Here is a 19,468-nt window from a genome sequence, read left to right as displayed (position 1 = left end):
CACATCGGTTTTGAGAGTTTTGTACAATCCAGCCTCTACCTTCCCACCAACCTCTGGTCCCATTTTCCCCTTGCCTGCTTCCACTGAAGTGTGTCAGGTGGTCCTGCCCTTTTCCCAGCATGCCCTGCTAACCCTGTGCCTTGGCGCCTCCTCTGTTGTTTCCGTAACCTGCAGAGCCCTTTCCTCCCTCTACCTCCTCAATTGTAACCACACTTGAGACATGAGTTGAAGTGCCATCTTTTCCAAACGCCTTCCCTGAACCCTTCCTCAGCCCTCATTGATTCCTCTTTCTTCTGGAAGGCTTGATAAACATCCATGTTCTGGGAAGCCCAATCTCCTAGCTTAGACCAGCCACCTGTGTGTCACGTGTTTTAGGCTCGTCTTCCTAGCTAGACCTGAAGAGTCCTGAGAGCAAACATGATTTGCCGGTTCTGACTAGCCCAGTGCACAGACAGTTAGGTAGAGTTCTCATCAACATGAGCTGGCTGGTGGCCAGTGGGGCTCCACTCTACACTGCTCCCTCAGAATTGGTCACAGTCCCCGAGAGAGCACATCAGGGCACAGGGTCCAACAGTCTACGAGCCCAGCCCACCTCTGTGGAATAACCCACCTCACAGAATTTTTGCACAATTTGATGGGAAAAGGAAAAAAAATGGAAGCCCAGGAAAATCTGCAGAGAAAGCAAGCCCTCTTTTGCTACATCCCACCCCAATCAAGACTAAGAGATTTCCTGTTTTGAAGTCTGAGCTATCAGAAGTTTCCCATAAGAACACACCGCAGACTGACACAACATACACTCTAGACTTAGCAGTACTCATCTTTCCTATAGAAATATGTTGGTGATCGTGATTTTACAATGGAAGCCTCGACTCCAAAATTGCCTGCTGGGAAGAAATATTTCCATAGGAGTGAGAAAAGGTCGTCATGTTAGCACATGTCGAAAACTAACATGTTAAAACGAGTTTAAGAGAAATGCAGAAGACACACGCGCGCACAAAGAATGTTGAAACGGTGAGAGGTTTTAATACTACCTATCACAACTACAGAAACACAAGAGTTCCTTCTCAGGAATGTGCCCAATCAGGACATACCCACATAGTATACCTTAGAGCTTTCTCCAGGGAGTGGGACGAATGGTAGCCTCACGAAGCCTCCATGCTTTAATTCAACAAACATTTATATAAGCACCTGCTGTGTCCAGGTGTGTGTGTGTGTGTGCGTGTATGCACATGGGTGTGCACTCATACACATGAAGGGGCGAACAAGATGGCGGAGGGCGCGCACGAGAGAGAAACATAGAGGGTGAAAACTTGTGGTTGGCAGTACCTAAGCCCCTGAGAACCAATCCCGAGGACAGAAATGGAGAACAGACCTATACATAAATGGCTCATCACCCCAGGAATCAGGGGACGCACTGTGTGTCAGTGGAAAGGGCGCAGAATGAGGCGCCTCATCATGTATCCAACAGGGGATTAATGCCAACTGTTCCTGGGTGGAGTCTACCTCATGGGCAAAGCAGGACCAAGACGGTAGGTCCAGCTCAGCCATTCCCAATCGTGGCAGTGAGCCCAGGGCTGGCCTTCCAGACCCGGGAGAATCTAAGCCTCCCCGTCAAGGTGAAATCTGTTACCTCCATCGCTGCAGGTCCTGGAGTCCGAGGCCAGGCTGTCTGTGGAACCCGTGGTGAAGCTGACGGGGACACCCCTGCAGGGAGGGCTGAGGCTCTCTGCAGAGCCCTGGCTCACTTTCTCCAAATCAGAGCTGCTCTTGTTCATCTTTAAAAGGTGCCTGGAAAATGTAAGAACAAACAGTAAAAGCAATTAATTTGGTTTCTCTTAAAAAACCAGGTGATGGGTCATGAACCTACTATGCTCCCGGAGCCTGAACAGTACCAGCAAGTTTTGAAAACATGATTTTGGGAAGAGAGAACGGGCACTCTTTTGAAACCTTATGCACGTGAACGGTAGGAGATTTCTCAAGTGTGGTTAGGAGGAGTGAGTCTACAAAATTTAGACAAATGCCAAATCATGGTTTGGGAGGAAATATGCCTTCATATGCTGATCCTGTTGGCCATAACATTTACGTCACCTACTGTATAACATCTCTATGAAGAAAAACACGAACATTATCATAAGAGTCAATGTATAGAGATATACAGAGATTGGGTAGCTTTCGCAAGATCACAGGGCAAGTGAATTGCAAATTAGGACTAAAAAGGTGGGATTTCTTTTTGCCTGGCATTCTCTTGACAGAGCTTCAAAGGTTCTAGGTTGTTCCTTGGAATTAAGGAAAACTTTATATCAATTTAACCAGACTTCTAGTGCAATGCTCAGAAACCTGTTAACATAACCCTTCTTCCTTAAGTACAGAATCTGCCCTTAGGCTTTCTATGAAATCTTTCGTTGCATCTCTAAGACATCATTACCAATATATCAAGGACCGGAATACCAAGTTCAAGAGAAAAATAACTTGCCTTGGAGAAAACACTGCCATTATCAGGTAGAGCGGTTAGCTTATTGATTTCTCCTTCCCTTTCTCCAAGGACTACATGAATATTCACTCTGACCTGACATTTTCACCACAAAATGAGGCAGACCACAATCCATCTAGCTCTCTCCCTGCTGGTGGTAACCCAGATTTGTCTGAACTGATATTTCCTGATGACATTCCTGTTCCCACTAGAGCAGATCTATATCTCAATATCTGCTGTAGGAAATAGACAATGCAGTATTGATTTGGCATCAGAACCGCCTTATTTAATGCACATGACCTTACAGTCAAGAATTTATCGATTGTTCTTTGTGTACAACATTGCCAGGCCCTGCATTGGTCTTTGCAGTCCGGGGGATCCGGTGCTGATTACCAGAAAAGTTTAGAGAAAGTTTGTTAGCTACCATGAAATACTCTTTAGGAACACATCCTTCTCCTCACCCCCAATTCTTAGAACCACATTGAAAAATATTTTACAGCTGTCAAATATAAGTTGTGATGGTGATGGCAAGGTTCTAATACCATTTCTTACATTTTAATGTCACTGTAGGGCTCTGGGAAATATCAGATCCTTAGGAAGTGCTGTGGTAGTCAGTTATCTTTATTTTACCCTCTGGCAAAATAAAATCATAGAAAGTTTTGTAAAATATTTTTATTCTCATCAGATCCATCAACCATGGCTTTTGCAGATAAAGCCTAGATATGCAGTTGTGAGTAATGACAACTCCTCAGTCTAGGAGAGAAGCCAGCTCTGTGGCAATGCAATGACCCAGCCCCCTCCAAAGTGGCCTCTGGAGTCTCTTGCTCCTCAGGTCCAGAAAACTGCCAAGGGACAAGTTCCAGCACCAGAGTTGCTGAGTGGACAAAGCTCCCCATTCCATAAACCTAGAGAAACACTGAATGAAATGTATATAAACAGATAAAGCTAAAAAACACGTAAATAAGTGTATGTGTGAATACACACACACACACACACACACACACCTTGGATATATTCCTTGAGCAATGTTATTCAAATCACTAGTAGTGAATGAATGGCTAAGTCAATTTAGTGAGTCATGGCAGTTTACCAGCAGTTTATTTTAACAAAATATGCTGCTATGGGGCCAGAAAACATGAAATATTATAGTAAGGATTTTTGAAACATTGTTTTGTGACACTTGCTTCAGGTGTGTGCTTGTCAGATCATGATAGTAAATATATTTCTTATTGTGGGTCATTGTTAAAAAAAGGCTAAAAATCATTGCTCTAGAATCGGTGGTCAACAAACATTTCCTTAAGGGGCCAGATGGGTGCTATTTTAGGCTTATGGATCATATGGTCTCTGTTACGACTACTCAATTCTGCTGTTGGAGCAGGAAACCAGTCGTAGACTCTACGCAAATGAATGGACATGCTTTCCAATAAAACTTTATTTACAAACACAGATGACCACACTGTAGATGGTAGATTACTGATCCCTGATCTAGACCAGCCTTGTCCAACAAAATTATAGTGCAAGTAATATATATAATTTTAAACATTTTAGTAGCCAAATTATAGGTGAAATTATTTTAATAATATCTTTTAATAAAATATATAAAAATAGTGTCATCGTAATAGGCAATGAGTATAAAATCATTAATGAGATATTTTACTTTTTTTTTTCATTCTAAGTCTTCCAAGTCTGGTGTGTATTTTGTACTGACAGCACAATGTAATTTAGACTAGCCACATTTTAAGCTACTGGCTACCGTACTATTCAGTGCAGATCTAAAGAAACTCTCATACATGGACAAGGCTCTTCATGGTGTTACTAACAGCAAAAACAGAATCATAAACAGTCCAGTGTCCATCAATAAAATAATGGATACATTATGGTATAGTATTATAATGGAATATGATATAGAATTCAAAAATAAATGAACTTGATTTTAATATACTAATACTGAAATGACTCTTAAATGTTGATGTTAAAAGTAGCTTGCTGCAAATCAAAACCGCAATGAGATAATCACCTCACACCAGTCAGAATAGCTAATATCAAAAAGATATGAAATAACAAATGTTAGCGAGGATGTGGAGAAAAAGGAACCCTCTTGCACTGTTGATGGGAATGCCAACTAGTGCAGCCACTGTGGAAAACAGTATGGAGGGTCCTCAAAAAATTAAAAATAGAAATACCATATGATCCAGTAATTTTACTTCTGGGTATTTACTTGAAAAACAAAAAACAAAAAACACTAATTTGAAAAGATATATGCACCCCTATGTTTACTGCAGCCTTATTTACAATGGCCAAGATATGGAAGCAACCAAAGTGTCCACTGATAGATGAACAGATAAAGAAGAGGTGGTACATATATACAATGAAATATTACTCTGTCATAAAAAAAGAATGAGAACTTGCCATTTGTAACAACATGGATGCACCTAGAGGGCATCAGGCTAAGTGAAATTCGTCAGACAGAGAAAGACAAAAATACCCAATGATCCCACTTACATGTGGAATCTAAAAAACAAAAAGAGCAAAGAAACAAAAAACAGAAAAAGAGACACATAAAAACAAGGAATAAACTAGTGGTTGCCGGAGGGCAAGAAAGTGGGGGGAGAGCTGAAATGCGTGAAGAGGATTAAGAGGTACAAACTTCCAGTTATCAAATAAATAAATAAATCACGGGGATGAAAAGTACAGCATACGGGATACAGTCAATCGTATTATAATAACTCTGTATGGTGACAGATGGTAACTACACATCATGGTGAGCATTTCATAATGTACATAATTGTCGAATCAGTATGTTGTGCACCTGAAACTAATATAATATTGTATGCCAACTATACTTCAATTTCAAAAAAAAAAAAAAAGTAACTTGGAAAAGGTCTCAAGTACACTGTGATGCCGTTTAAATATCTTTTAAAAATACATAACGATGCTATAATTTTTTTGTTTATCATATATATGTAGTAAAATGGAAATAATACTCATCATCTTCAAGATACTGAATACTCTGGGTAACAATGGGAAAAGGAAACAGAAACTAAATACGAAGTGATCTTCCACTGGACCTGTAATGTTTTATTTTTCAAAATCTAAAATGGCAAAAGGTTAATAATACTTGGAAAATCTTTGGAGGACACATGACAGTTAAATTATTCTTTGAACTTCACTGTAGGCTCGAAATATTTGATAAATCGAAAACGAACATTTCTAGAAGGACAGAAAGTCACTAGGGCCTGCAAGAGCCCAGGGATGGCCACTCTTCTTGACCTGCTACAGAGCCTCTGAAAGGCGAGGGACAGAAAGGATGACCCAGCAGGATATTTCCACCAGGCCGCACCGTGGGACAGGCAGATTCAGTGAAGGTTAGTAATAACCACAGAAGAGCCTTATAGACGGAAAAAGTTATTTCTCAGACCTAACCACTCTTCTGAGACTTCAGAAATTAGTTCTTCCGAATCTAGTCACTATGAGGGAGAAGTCACAGTTTTGAACTCACCAAGTGAATGCAGACAAAATTAGCTTATTCTTGGGGTTGCAGCATAAATCTTCAGCAGCTTGCACATGTGTGTATGTGTAGGGAAGTAGGAAGCCTCCAAAAGTAGACCTTGGTAAATCTCAGTATTTAAGCACAGGGGGAATTTTCATGTTTTCATGGCTCTGGGAATATTACTCTTTCTCTACTAAAAGGGCTCAAGAAGCCCAGGCTCCCACCAGGTAACAAAAGCCCAGTAAGCAGTTGGAATTCTCTGGTGTAAATGGGGAAGAAAGGAGTAACCCTTGCTCATAATAGCGAAATCTTGGGAGTGATGACTCTTTTATATGAATTGCATCAAAAATCTTTCTTGGGGGGCGCCTGGGTGGCTCAGTCGTTAAGTGTCTGCCTTCGGCTCAGGTCATGATCCCAGGGTCCTGGGATCGAGTCCCACATCAGGCTCCCTCCTCGGGGGGAAGCCTGCTTCTCCCTCTCCCACTCCCGCTGCTTGTGTTCCTGCTCTCGCTATCTCTGTCTCTGTCAAATAAATAAATAAAATCTTTAAAAAAAAAAAATCTTTCTTGGAAGCCCGTGTAATCTGCACTCTTAGAGAATTGCCATTTTAAGTAGGGAATGAGCAAAACCACCTCAGATTTCATAATGAAAGGGGAAGCTTATCATCAGAGCAGAGACTGACAATCAGGTTGCTCTCGTGTGTTCCATCTATGCATGCAATGGATTTCTTAAGAATCCCCGGAGAAAGGTGACTTTTCTGAGCCCTACTGGATTGTTCTATCAGACCTAAGGCCAGATGACAATCCAAGGGCACCCAACGATGCACAGCAAGACTCTACTGATTGCTTCTAAAGGCGCTTGCCCCTCATTAATGATAGTTTGATCTGCTGTTCATAAAACTGGTGCCAACCATCTAGAAGATGCAATCTGATGTCACGTCATTTAAGGAAGCGACTTCAACGGGCTGAAACCACATACTCCGGTCTTTCCTCTCTAGGTGGTGAATAACATTCTTATCAGCTGCACGGAGAGCATGGTCTGCACAGATGTCTTTGCTCACACAGCGTGATAAACGACTTGTTCTTACTCAGACTTCCTTCCCTGCCTCCCGTTGATTAGCCAGAGTCACAGGAGAGTAGGATGAAATACGCGGCCAGAGGCCCGGGGTCCTTAGAGACTGAGCCCTGCAGCTGCCGCCCGGTGATTTCAGAATGGCTTTTCCCCCCATTGTCCTTAGAGAAAGAAGCCCTGCCAGAGTTTTCTCCGTACTGTATTGGTAGAAAGCTGGGAAAAAAAAAAAAAAAAAAAATCCAGGCGGAAGAGCCATCTGCCAGACTTCCTCATTCATAGGAACAAGCCTCATCTAAAAATATCCCAAGCTTTTAGAATGTCCGAAATTCTTAACGGATGCCCTGCCCCAGCAGGACTGCATCTCAAGCTTCCCATGGCCGCCAGGATCCTCATCAGACGGCACAGTTTGTAAAGTGTGACGGAGGCCAGGGTTCTTTCTCACTGCCCTGACTTTTGTTTGGTTCACACGCATTCGGCTGAGAGCCATTTGCCTCCGGAGCAGAAGCTTATGAAAACCCAAAGAACGCTAGTGCGGAAATTCAGTCTCGGGACTCTAGACCCCAGCACAGCTGCACACCAAGCCTTCGCATTGATCAAATTCACTGCTGAGTTTGGTGATGACTCGGAGAAGACCTCCGAGCTAGCTCGGAAAGCACACACAGGTTAGAAGATGCGACACCCACTTTTTCAGTTGCCAAGAAGAAGTGAAAACAGACCAGTTCCAGATGCAAATAAGTCAAGTCATGCCTAAATCAAAGAAGGAGAACCCCTTACCATCCTAGACGTGGCCCGTCACGCCATCCTCATTGGCAGGGCCCCCCAGAGCCTGGGGACGGGCTGGGCCAGTGACTGTGGGGTCCCATGGAGCAGCCCTGAGGAGGAGGGCCAGCTTCGGCGACGGTGACGGAGTGCCTTGTCAGCCAGCTGTGAATTCACTGCTCAGAGCTCTCCTTTCCCCTAAGTTCCTCTCTGACTTTTCTATAAAATGCACTTCCTCCCAAAGCACAGGAAAATAGGGACGGCTCTGCCTCTGACCTGCAGCTTTCAATCTCCGATTGTCTTGTTGGGCTCCAGTGTTAGCAGCAATTCAAATACACTCTGAAACACAGTCAGCCGCACCCCACTCATTCTCTACTAGGTAGCCACATCCTAAGGTCAAAATCATTCAGTGATTCAAGTTGAAACACTGAGCTTGCTGGGTGAATAAAAGCACCTCACTTTTTACTTATCTTATGCCTCTATTACCTGCAGTGTGTCCCCCATCCTGTCTGTCCTGAAGAGCATTCCCAGGTTTTTTAAGAAATAAATTTTGACTGCCTGCTCTGTGGTGAGCACCGTGTTAGGTGTTGGGGATACAAGAGTGCATAGAGATGATGCCATCCTTGCTCCAACAAACCTACGACCCAGAAGATAAATACTTGTCAAGCTCCCCTAAAAAAGTATATGGAGGGTTCAATCTATACCTTCAGGATAGATTTGCAGCCTTGGGGGTTGAGCATCCTGACTCCAAATCTTTCTAAAACATTGCTCTCATAATGATGGTTGACCCTGATGAGCCCTATGCAGAGCTCTTGTAAGTATTCTTTTTTTTTTTTTTAAAGATTTTATTTATTTATTCATGAGAGACAGAGAGAGAGAGAAGCAGAGGGAGAAGCAGGCTCCCAAGGAGCAGGGAGCCCGATGCGGGACTCGATCCCAGGACGCTGGGATCATGACCTGAGCCGAAGGCAGACGCTTAACTGTCTGAGCCACCCAGGCGCCCTCTTGTAAATATTCTTAACCTCAGCCACCATACTGGATCTTGGGTTCTCCGTGGTGACTGAAATATTCTTTGCCAATCTCAATTTCAAACATTTTCCCCCACTGTTTATATATTACAACATATAGCTAGACTTCTCATTTGGGAAGAAAAATTATCACCATTTTGTTTTTATACTACTACTTCTGCTCATAAATCCTTTGCTCCAATTGGGCTAATCTCTCATTGTCCGCAAAGCACTCTGCACTACTGTCCCCTCCCCATCCTAGCTCTGAAGAAACAACTGTCTCTCCCTTTCAAACCTTTACACCCTCAAAACCCAGGGTCAATATCACTTACCTACAAATCCCTCCCAAACCATTGCAGTCTTTTCTGACTGATCCGTCTTCTCTGGAACGCATACTGAATTGAGTCTGATTCACATCACTGGGCATTAGGTTATAATCTTGGTTAGATTATTCTAATTGTTTCATGTGAAATAGGCTTGTTACCACGCCCAAATTATAAACTGAGGAGCTGTGTCACACTCAGAATATACTGGAACACACAGTAATTACTAAATACTTCTTGACTAAGTTTATCTGCCTCTGTTTCAATAACTCGGTGGCATCTGGGAGCATAAATGTTTCCTTTTGGTAAAGAATTACACTTGTCCAGCAAAACTTGCAAAAGGCAGGAACACTGAGCAAACACCCCTCAAAAAAGCTGGATTCAATAGCTGAGCCTTTTTCATATTTACAAAATACAGCAGTTCCAAAATATCCTGAATTTCTACAAATCTTGTAGTTAAAAATTTTTTTTCAAGAGATGGGATGAGAAAGGCAGATAACTATGCTGAAAGGTTTTTATTGTTTTTATCTTTGATTCTCTTTGATGAAAATGCTAAGGGAGTTATTTTCCAAGTATCTTAGTGTCACCTGAAAGGGCTAATAAGTCCAGTCTACTCTGAGGGCATATTTCCCCCCTGATTTCTTAGCATGTATAAAGATAGGAAATCAGTTTCATTTTCGGTCAGATGACCTCAATGTTCCCCACGGTTCAGGCCTATTAATTTGCATTTGCAGTTAATGCGCTAGTAACTTCCATAGCTCTACAAGCTGAAAAACCCTTTGGTTCAACCTGACAATGAATGCACTTTGCATTCAGTGGAAACCACTTAAAAATAGGAATAAAGCCATACTTATTTTTAAAGACAGGGACGTGCACACGCAAACATTTAGGTTGGTCGTTACTTTTAGGGAAGGATAAGTGCTTGAATTGGTCAAATGGAAATCTGAAGGCATTTGCCCTGACTATATACAGATCTACTTTGGCACTGAGAGATTATGAATGTTTTTTAAAGATCACCTTTCAGGTCTCAGAAAATTAAAGTTCCTTAATCTGTGGCCCCACGCAGCATAGTACTCTTTTGTGTACATTCCTAGAGAAGTTCTGGGCTGCCTGGTGCCGGAGGAAGGCAGGCAGAGGTTTGGAGGTACCTGGCCTGGGGAGCTTTGAGCTGAGGCTGATGACAGGCCAGAAGGGTCAGGGAGCAGGTAAGGGAGACCCCATCACCAACGTACTACACTTTATCTCCAATAGAGGTAAAGAGGCCCCGAGTCCTGGCCTGGAAAGTCAAGGAGGAAGCTCTTACAGGTGTTCACATGCAGGTAGAAAGGAAGAGAAGATGGAAAGGAGATGAGGAACAAACGGACGACCAAGCAGCTGCAATCCACAGAGGGGTACCCTGACTGCCGGCCCGCCTCCAGCCCAGCACAGTGTGGGAGGACCTGCAGGAGCCTCTGGGAAGAACAGCCGTGCAAGCATTTCCAGAACTTCCCAGACGGATTTCTGAGTCCTCTAGGAAGGCTTCTTGATGGGGTGGTTAAGACCATGAACCCGGGAGCTCTGCTGCCTGGCTTGGGTCCTGGCTCCACTGGTCTCTGGCCGGGTGCCTGATAAAAGGCACTTCAGCGATCTGTGCTTCAGCTGCCCATCCAGCCCATTTCTCCTAATGCCGATAACAATCACACTTATCTCATGGGGCTGTGGGCAAGATGCAATGAGTTAATGTTTGCTACGTGCCGGAAACACCACCAGGTGCACAGAAAAGTGTTACTTATACAGAAAGATGGATGGATGGATGGATGGATGGACGGACGGACGGACGGACAGACAGAGACAGAGGGAGGACTTCAGCAGCCTCCAATAAACTAATTCTGCTACCTGGATAGAAGCAGAAAAGAGCACATGGGTTACAGATTTCACTCTGATATTTCTACTTTTCTTATGATACTGGATGGAGACTCAAAGGGGGCGCCTGGGTGGTTCAGCCAGTTGGGTGTTTGACTTCAGCTCAGGTCAGGATCTTGGGGTCCTGGCATGGAGCCCCGGACTTGGGCTCTGCGCTCAGCAGGGAGTCTGCTTCTCCCTCCCCCCTCCCTTTGCCCCTCCCCATTTGTGCTCTCTCACGTGCACGTGCACTTTCTCTCGCTCTAATAAATAAATACAATCTTTAATAAAAAAATAAAGAGATCAAAGAAGAAAGTCATCAGGATGATGCTTTGAAGATACGCATTATTCTAAAGTAACTAGGAAGCACTGATCTGTCCATCAACCAGACCTCAGTGTGATCTAGGATTCAAGACATTGCTAATTTGTAGTGTAGCCCCAGGCTCAGGGCTGCCATACTCCACAGCTGACCAGATTGATTAGCTCCATTATACACAAATTAAGAAACAGAAGAACCCTTTTACGGTATTAGCTTGCCTCTCCTCTGCAAAAAAGAACCTCCCATGATTCCTACCCCCTTCACACCACCTCTCCACCCCCAACGGAGGGCTCTGGTGATTGAGTAAACCAAAGCAGTAGCAAATTCTTACTCACCAACTTGGGAATTACTGCTCTTCTACTCCTGACCTATCCCTCTTGGAACCCATCCACCAATACAATCTGTGCCTGACCAGAATCTTTCTGTTTCTAGACTACTGGTTTTGGCAACAACGCTTTCAGAATTATCTTTCCCTCTTTCTCTTGATTCAGCAAATGCTCCAAGTCCACTTTGTTGACCCAGTTTCTGAGCCCAACTATTGGCTTAAGAAATCTGTGTGTATTTATATTAGATGTTGTTCCTACCCTCCTGGCTTGGGAGAGTCAGGCTATTGGTAACAAAGCCACTAGATGATCTTCTCTACTCCCCTCTCTGGCCCAGTCTGTTGCCCAGAAAGGATGAGGTTTCTTTCCCACTCCCAGGTCACTTCTTCAGCCCTCTGTTAGCTGTTCTCTCCCATCTCCTTTAGTCCTGGCTGAAACCTCCCCCAACCTGGGTAAGGGTTCTGGTCACCCAATTCCAGCGTGGCGGTGGGCAGGGGGCGGGGGGGTCCCTACACCACTAATTCTCACCAGCTGGGTGTCCTACCATACAACTCAATTCTGACACTAAGGACCCGGAGACAGCATCAGATCGAAGGTTCCAATGACCTCTTCCTTGGGTCCGATTCATTTGCTAGAGCAGCTCACAGAACTCACAGAAACATTTCACTTACAGAATATAACCCAGGAGCAGCGAGATGGAAGAGATGCCACAGGGCAAGGTGTGGGGAAAGGGCACGGAACCTCCATGACCTTGGCAGGCGCACCACACCACTCCACACACGTCTCCACAGGTTCACCAACCTCTTAGCTCTCCAAACGCCATCCTTTGGGGGTTTTATGGACGCTTCATTACAGAGGCACAGCTGATTAAAGCTTGGCCACAGAAGACTGATTCAACCTCCAGCCCCTCACTCCTCCCCCAGAGGCTGGGGTGTGGGGCTGAAAGTTCCAACCTGCTAATCACAGGGCTGATTTCCTGGCAACCAGCCCCCATCCTTAGGTGGGTTCAAAAGTCACCTCATTAACATAATAAAACACGCCTTTATGGCTCCTAGGAAATTCATCACTTAGCAAACTCCCCGGGTTTTAGGAGCTCTGTGCCAGAAACAGGGATGGAGACCAAAGGTTTATTTATTACAAATCACAATATCATACTAGGTAAGTTCAAACATTTTCTATCTTCACTCCTGCACCAGGCAGCCTACTGCTTCTCTAGGAAAGTGCATAACCATGCAGCCTGGGGCCACAATTAATACATGATTCCGGCCTTCAGCTAGCCCTTGGGGCTCCCTGGCAATCCTTGCACTTGACCTCCCACTCTCCAAAGCAGCTATTTCAAACATTCACCATCTTTCTTGATATTCTTAGTTGCCATTCTTATTTCTTGCAAGTAAGTCCTCTTTCTCCATGATTCGGTCTTTCTTTATGTTCTTATTTACTTCAAGTGCAGAGAGGTGAAATCACCTTCTGCCTCGATTAATGATACACCTTCACACTGATCTGCATTGTTTTAGCTTTTCCCTTCATCCCCATCTCTACACTAACTCTCCATTTCCCGATTTCCCACTTGCGGGTACTCACTGTATTTCCTTGGATATATATCCTTGGATTTATCTTTTAAAAAATGCTGGCACTTTATGTGTTTTCAATTTACAGCATTACATCGTGTTACAGATCGTGTTCTGTTTCTTAGTTCACTCAAAGCTAGTTTAAGGTTCACCCATGTTTCTGTATATATATCCAGTCCATAATGTCTGACTGCTATTAAGTATTTCATTTCATACTCATGACATTTTACTTTTCTGTTTTCCTAGACACGAATACCCGTGATTGCACCAACTACCCTCTACTGTGAACAATGTTGTGATGATCTTCATCGTATGCGTTCCCTTATTGACCCAAGTGTTTCTCCGAGGCAAACACTGAGGAATGGAGATTGCAGGGGCATAATGTATTCTTACACTGAATCTTACTCAGTAGCTCATATTAGCTCCACCTACACCGAATCCTCAATATTTAGCGATTAAACGACTGTTAAGACCAAGAAAACTTCAGACTCTGAACTCTAACAAGAGTCTCTTTCATTATGTTTCTCTGCTTTCAGAAGAGGCACGGACAAGCATTGAAAGTAGGATAAGAAGTAGGATCAAGGGGCTGGATTTAGGATTCATTGGTAGAGACAATTTCTGTTTCAAGTTTTAGAGAGGACATGAAGATATAGAAGGCATTTTGAGAGATCTGAAGGGAGGTCACAAAGTAAATGTGACAGATCAGTGAGTATTCTTGTCCTGGCTTTCTTGTACTTGCTCCTGGGGAGACACGCTCTGTCCCCAAGTTGAACATCTCTGAAACAAACAACCTAGCTCATCACCAGTCCAGAAGATGCAGAAAAATAATATGTACTATGTATTATGAAAACATATTTATATTTATATTAAATTTATATGATAAATTTATATTATAATATTTATATATTTATAATATGGAATTTTCATTTTCAAACTATCCCTCTAAAAGATGAGACATACTTCCTGCCCCCACTCCCTGTCTCTGCCATCGGGAAGCATAGAAAGCCAGTGCTACAAACCAAAGAGGGTAAGGCTAAGTGAACATACATCATTTAATGGGTAACAGATGTAACGGTTAACTCTTACTTACTCAAATACAGATCTCCAAAAAGGTTACAATTCATGGGATATTCACAATCACTCATTAAGAGAAAACAAAACCTTTGGCCTTACAATCTGAACTTTGAGGTTATAATCAAAGAGAGGACCACAGTCTGCCAACGTTTGCTTAGGATGGCCTGGGCTGGACAGAACACAGATCCTCTCACAGGTATAAAATCCTTGAATGGGGCGCCTGGGTGGCTCAGTCGACTGAGCTTTTGCCTTCAGCTCAGGTCATGATCCTGGAGTCCCGGGATCGAGTCCCGCATCGGGCTCCCTGCTCAGCGAAGAATCTGCTTCTCCCTCTCCTCCCCACTCATGCTCTCTCTCAAATAAATAAATAAAATCTTAAAAAAACGAACAAATAAATAAACAACAACAACAAAAAATAAAACCCTTGGATTAGTATAGGGAATAGTTACTGACGATCAACGATTTTGCATTATAGACGGTAAATTTTAGATTCGAAACCTAGATTGATGGTTTCGAATGACCTGCAGTACTGACCTGCAGACAGTATTAATTGATCGTGGTGAACTTTCCTGCAGGGAAGGCACATGGTCTCCCTGTTTTCCATGTGGAGCTTCAGGCTGCTACTCCCATTGATTGGAACTGGTGTGGAGAATGCAACCGAATTGCCCTCATGGTTCAAGAATATGTTGTCACAAAATCTTCCTTTTGAACTATACATATCAATAAGCATGATTTTAAGTGACATCCCCACTATGACTAGCTTTAAAATTCCAAAGACTTCCTCCCTTTTTTCCTGACCTTCAAGGTCATATTACTTACTAATATATCAAGTTATCCCAACTATTCTTGTGTTTATCCAGTGGCGGTGTATTTTTGCATTCATTTTGACTGCTATATGGAGCTCTCTGAAGAGCAGGAGCCATTCTGAAGGGTGTTCTACAACCCAGGAACATACATGGTAACACTGCCCATTATTTGCCTAGGTTTTAGACTTCAGATAAGTTTTCATAGCACAAGCATGAATGAGCACGAAGTGGCCAAAAACCAAACTACCAGCAAGTCAGGGAATCATCTGACAGTGATAGGTCCTGGACAGTAAGATGAGTAAAAAGGGAAGGATTTCTTAAAGCTGTCTTCAATCTGGAAGTTCCCCTTCCCCTCCCCCAGTGAAGAACAGTTGCTTCCGTGAGTCAGCCCGTTAGAGAAGCACAGAGAATAAGCCACCCAAGGCATTAGACAAAAGCTCATTGAAGCTGGGAGTTCTACCAACTTGTACGGAAATAGCATAAACACCCTTTAACGACTGACAGTTTTAGGGATGTGCCCAAGAGTCGATATAAAGAAACTGAGCAATTCTAGTACAGGGGATGAAGACCCATCTTAAACTCTGAAGGTTATCAGCTGCAGAAAGGGCCGCCGGGTGTTCTCTGCAGTTGGTCTATCAACTTCCTTCCTGATAAAAGGAAGTCCTTTCGTGAGCACATGGACGGTCCTAACACAGTAACAAACGACTCACACCACACATAGATAATTTCTCACCAACTGGTGAGTTCTACACCCAAAAAGTAGGCTGGCCATTTTAGGAAAAAGTCCCTTTGATCGACAATGGGGGCTCGAGCATATGGCCCACACTTGTGTTTTCCAACCCACCTCAGAAAGCATGCAAAGCTCTTCCCAAGAGAAGTGAAACCACACCTAGAATTCCTTGAGACTCACTGGTGGGGAGAAAGGTCCTTAGGTGATGACTACCTGAAAGGAACATTCTTGTGGCAAGAGAGGGCTGGCTCCACACACCTGCTCAGCTTGGGGGAAAAAAAAAAAGAGCAGAGTATGAGCCCAGTTGCAAAACTGAAATGTATAATCATTGGAGAGAAATTAATCCATGAAAGGATACATTGTGCCTATCAGGGTGTTTGCCCATCCTGAAACATTAATAATTATTAACTTCAGCTTCTTTTACTCAAGGTGATAATGTTCTATTGAGCAAGGCTAGGCACAGAATTATAATGGGATGTCCAGTGAAAAATCAGGTCAAGATCTGTAGTTCTCTCTGGCCTTTTGTCCCCCCCTAGTTCAATAATCCTTTACTGAATACCTACTGTGTCCCAGGTACTATGCTAAGATATCCCACGGGAAAGTCAAAGAAAAATACATGAAACACGGTTCCTGTTCTCCTAAGAATTTACAATTTCTTGAGGAGATACAAATATGGATCCAATTTAACAGGGTGCAAGACATACTGTGTTAACTGCCAAAACAGAGCACTGGGGCAATCCAGAAACCTGGGTTTCAGAAAGATACTTGGATACAAGAATTTAAAGCTACTTGTTCCTTTCTCAACATTTCCTGATGTGCGAAGCATAGTGCTTTTGGAGAAAGTGAGATAAGACGAGCATGGTCTCTGCCTACAATTCAACAAGTATTTCTTGAGCATCTATTATGTACCAGGCACCAAACAGGATACTGTGTTATTACAGATGGCTAAGCGTGCTCTTGACCTTCAAGGAGCATCTGCCTCCCCACCCCATCCTGCCTTTCTAAAAATAAATGGTTATCTATATACCTATACTAACCTTGGCCTTGAATCAGGTCACAAGACACTTCAAGGAAGGACTATTCTTGCATTCCTCCTGGACACTGAGCTGAACTTACCTCTGTGTTACCCAACAGAATGAGAATGTGCTGAGAATCCAGTTGCTATGATAACCAATCTAATCAAAGGGAATCAAAACAGGGCGAGAGCCCATGGTGGTCATACGACACATCTGCTGATTTAATTTATACCCACTCAACCCTCAGGGACCTTAAGGGGCAGAACCCAGTCACTGACGTTGTAGCACCTTATACAGAGCATAATGGAAGGTAGGCACTTAGGAGACACCTGATGAATTACAGAAAGAAAACCGAATCCCTACCCTTAGCCGTGGATGCATGCTCCAAAACGGAGAGAAGTTCCAACATATTTGAAATAGACTACTGTTCAACTCAGTGATTTTTCTTTTTTTAATTACAGACTGGAAATACAGAAATCAATTTTGATTCTCCCTGGTCCAGACAGCATCATTCGATGTCCAGTGTTTTCAGGTTCTACCCACAAACTCAGGGGAAGAGGCCAACTATTAATTTGCCCCTGGCAGGGAGCAGAATATAAACGTGCGTTGCTGACGTGCTTCGTTCTGTTTGCCAAACTCTGTGTGTACATGCGGGAGCAATCTCTCTCCCTGAAGTATCCCCAGGATTCAGTCTTCCCTGGATCGATCCGACCACCAGCCAACTTATTTCAGCTTTGTCAAAGAGGCTAAACATAGAGAAGATTCTCAAAGCACACAGAGTGCTTTCTAATACAAACTGTGATTTTCAAAATGCCACACAAAAAAGCCCCATTACACATCAAGACTATAGGATTTCCTAGTAAATTGTTACCATTCTACCAGAATCCACTGTAGCAGAAAATGCCTCAAGAATAAAGCATCCGGAGCTTAACTCAGATCGGATATGGAGTCTGGAGATAAATAGCAATCTCTATCATTCTACTCCCATCCTTGGGGCTCATGCTGAGAGACCATGTTACCAAGAGACCACAGAATGAAGTCATTTTGATCTTGATTCCAATGGCCCAGTGGCCACTTCTGTGGACAGAACAGCTCCATCTGTGACCCTGTCAGCACCTGTCTGCCGAGAAGTGACGGGGGAAGGTGAGCGGGGAATCAAGAACGAGCAAGAGCCCAAAGATAGACTCGGTCTCTGCTCCCCAGAATCCCCGCAGAGGATCAGGAGAATGTAACTAAGTAGTGGGTTAAAATTACGATGAGCATGAGTGACGACTTCAAAAGTAAACCTCTCTCACTTTCTTGGGGAAACTCTTCTCTTGGTTAGCCTCACCTGGGGCCAGACCTTTGGCCTCTGAAACCATATAAACCGGTCTTAGTTCTTGTTCACCTGCCATGCTCTCGCTCCTCCTCTGAGTTCAGGCCTCTCATCCTAATTTGGGGTTTTTCTGTGAAATTCCTGTCCGCACTAATCAGAGGAGTCTCCCTCAACTGACCTTGTCACTCAAAAGCCGAAGTCTTTTAAAACCAGGTTTGCATCTGCGAAGAAATAAAAGGCAGAAATAAATTTGATTCTTCTGCATCTTAATTATGTCCCCAGGCACTGCCACTCTCAAGAAACTGCCTTTAAGTCTTGAATGTGACATTGAAACTAAGAAGTCCACGCTTGTTTCCCCGTAGGTTTTAGCCTCCTAGCCAGCAGGACTTGTCAACCCTCACCTCCGAACTCTGCCCTAAGTTGGGGCACTAAATTGACCCAGAGACTCGGTGAGGTCCGTCAGTCTAAGCTGGTGAGCCCGAACGTGTAGGTGGATCCGTGGTGGCCCCAGACCGTGCCTCATCTGCTAGGAGGTACACTGAGTGCGCTTAAATACCTCTGAAGGGTATGACATGGGCATTGAGAGCCTCTGTCCTTCATGGCATTACAGCAAGAATCTTCTCCAGACCCCTAATGGGAGCTTACAGAGGACAGCATCTCAGACAGAGAAGGTACTGCCAAACATCCAAAACAACACCATAGGAAAGTCACGTCATTCTCAACATCGTTTTTTTTTTTTTAAAACTCCGCGCCACAGTCAGTTTTGTAAAGCAGGACCATTAGGCAAACCAGAAAGTGATTCTTCGTTCTTCCATAATAGCCCAAGAAAGCAGAAGGATCTAAGTGCGTGTAAGTGAAAAGTAACACCGTCCTGCATGAAACAACCCCTTTCTCCAGAGCGTTGAGTGTACTTAACACGCGTCAGGAGAGTCGCTAGTTTTGTTTGCGGGTGAGGCTGATTCTTCGAAATAGGACACACAGATGGGCCGTGCAAAGAAACTGAGTTAATCTTCAATGTCATTCAAAGACCTGCTAACATTTTCCGTCTTGGAAAATTGACATCAGCCTGCCATAGTTACCAGTGTGGTACTGCTGTTGGTCCTGGATCAACTGTGGGCTGTGTTCCCACGAACAGTCCAATTTGCCATCACCCTGACCTGCTAGATTCGAAGGCTGTGGGTTTCTGGCACCTTCCTCAGAGGGATTCAGTAAGTACTGAGTTCCAGAATTAAAAGTCAACTTATGGTCCCAAGCCCGCCCTCATCTCCTCACGAGGCAGATGTGATGATTCAAGAGATGTCAATAATGCTTAAAAC

General features: G+C 43.7%; 1 protein-coding gene across 1 annotated transcript in view; it reads right to left on the bottom strand.

Annotated features, from left to right (window-relative positions):
- Positions 1–19,468, bottom strand: part of PRAG1 (PEAK1 related, kinase-activating pseudokinase 1) — a 49,507-nt gene that overhangs the window by 19,207 nt on the left and 10,832 nt on the right. Inside the window, 1 exon segment of the mRNA XM_035004116.1 lies at positions 1,631–1,788. Coding sequence (XP_034860007.1) covers positions 1,631–1,788 — 158 coding nt within the window.

This window comes from Mirounga leonina, unplaced genomic scaffold (assembly GCF_011800145.1).
Source record: "Mirounga leonina isolate KUSES-001 unplaced genomic scaffold, KU_Mleo_1.0 Mir_128, whole genome shotgun sequence".
NCBI classification, from domain to species: Eukaryota; Metazoa; Chordata; class Mammalia; order Carnivora; family Phocidae; genus Mirounga; species Mirounga leonina.
This window is presented reverse-complemented; position numbering and strand designations above follow the sequence as displayed.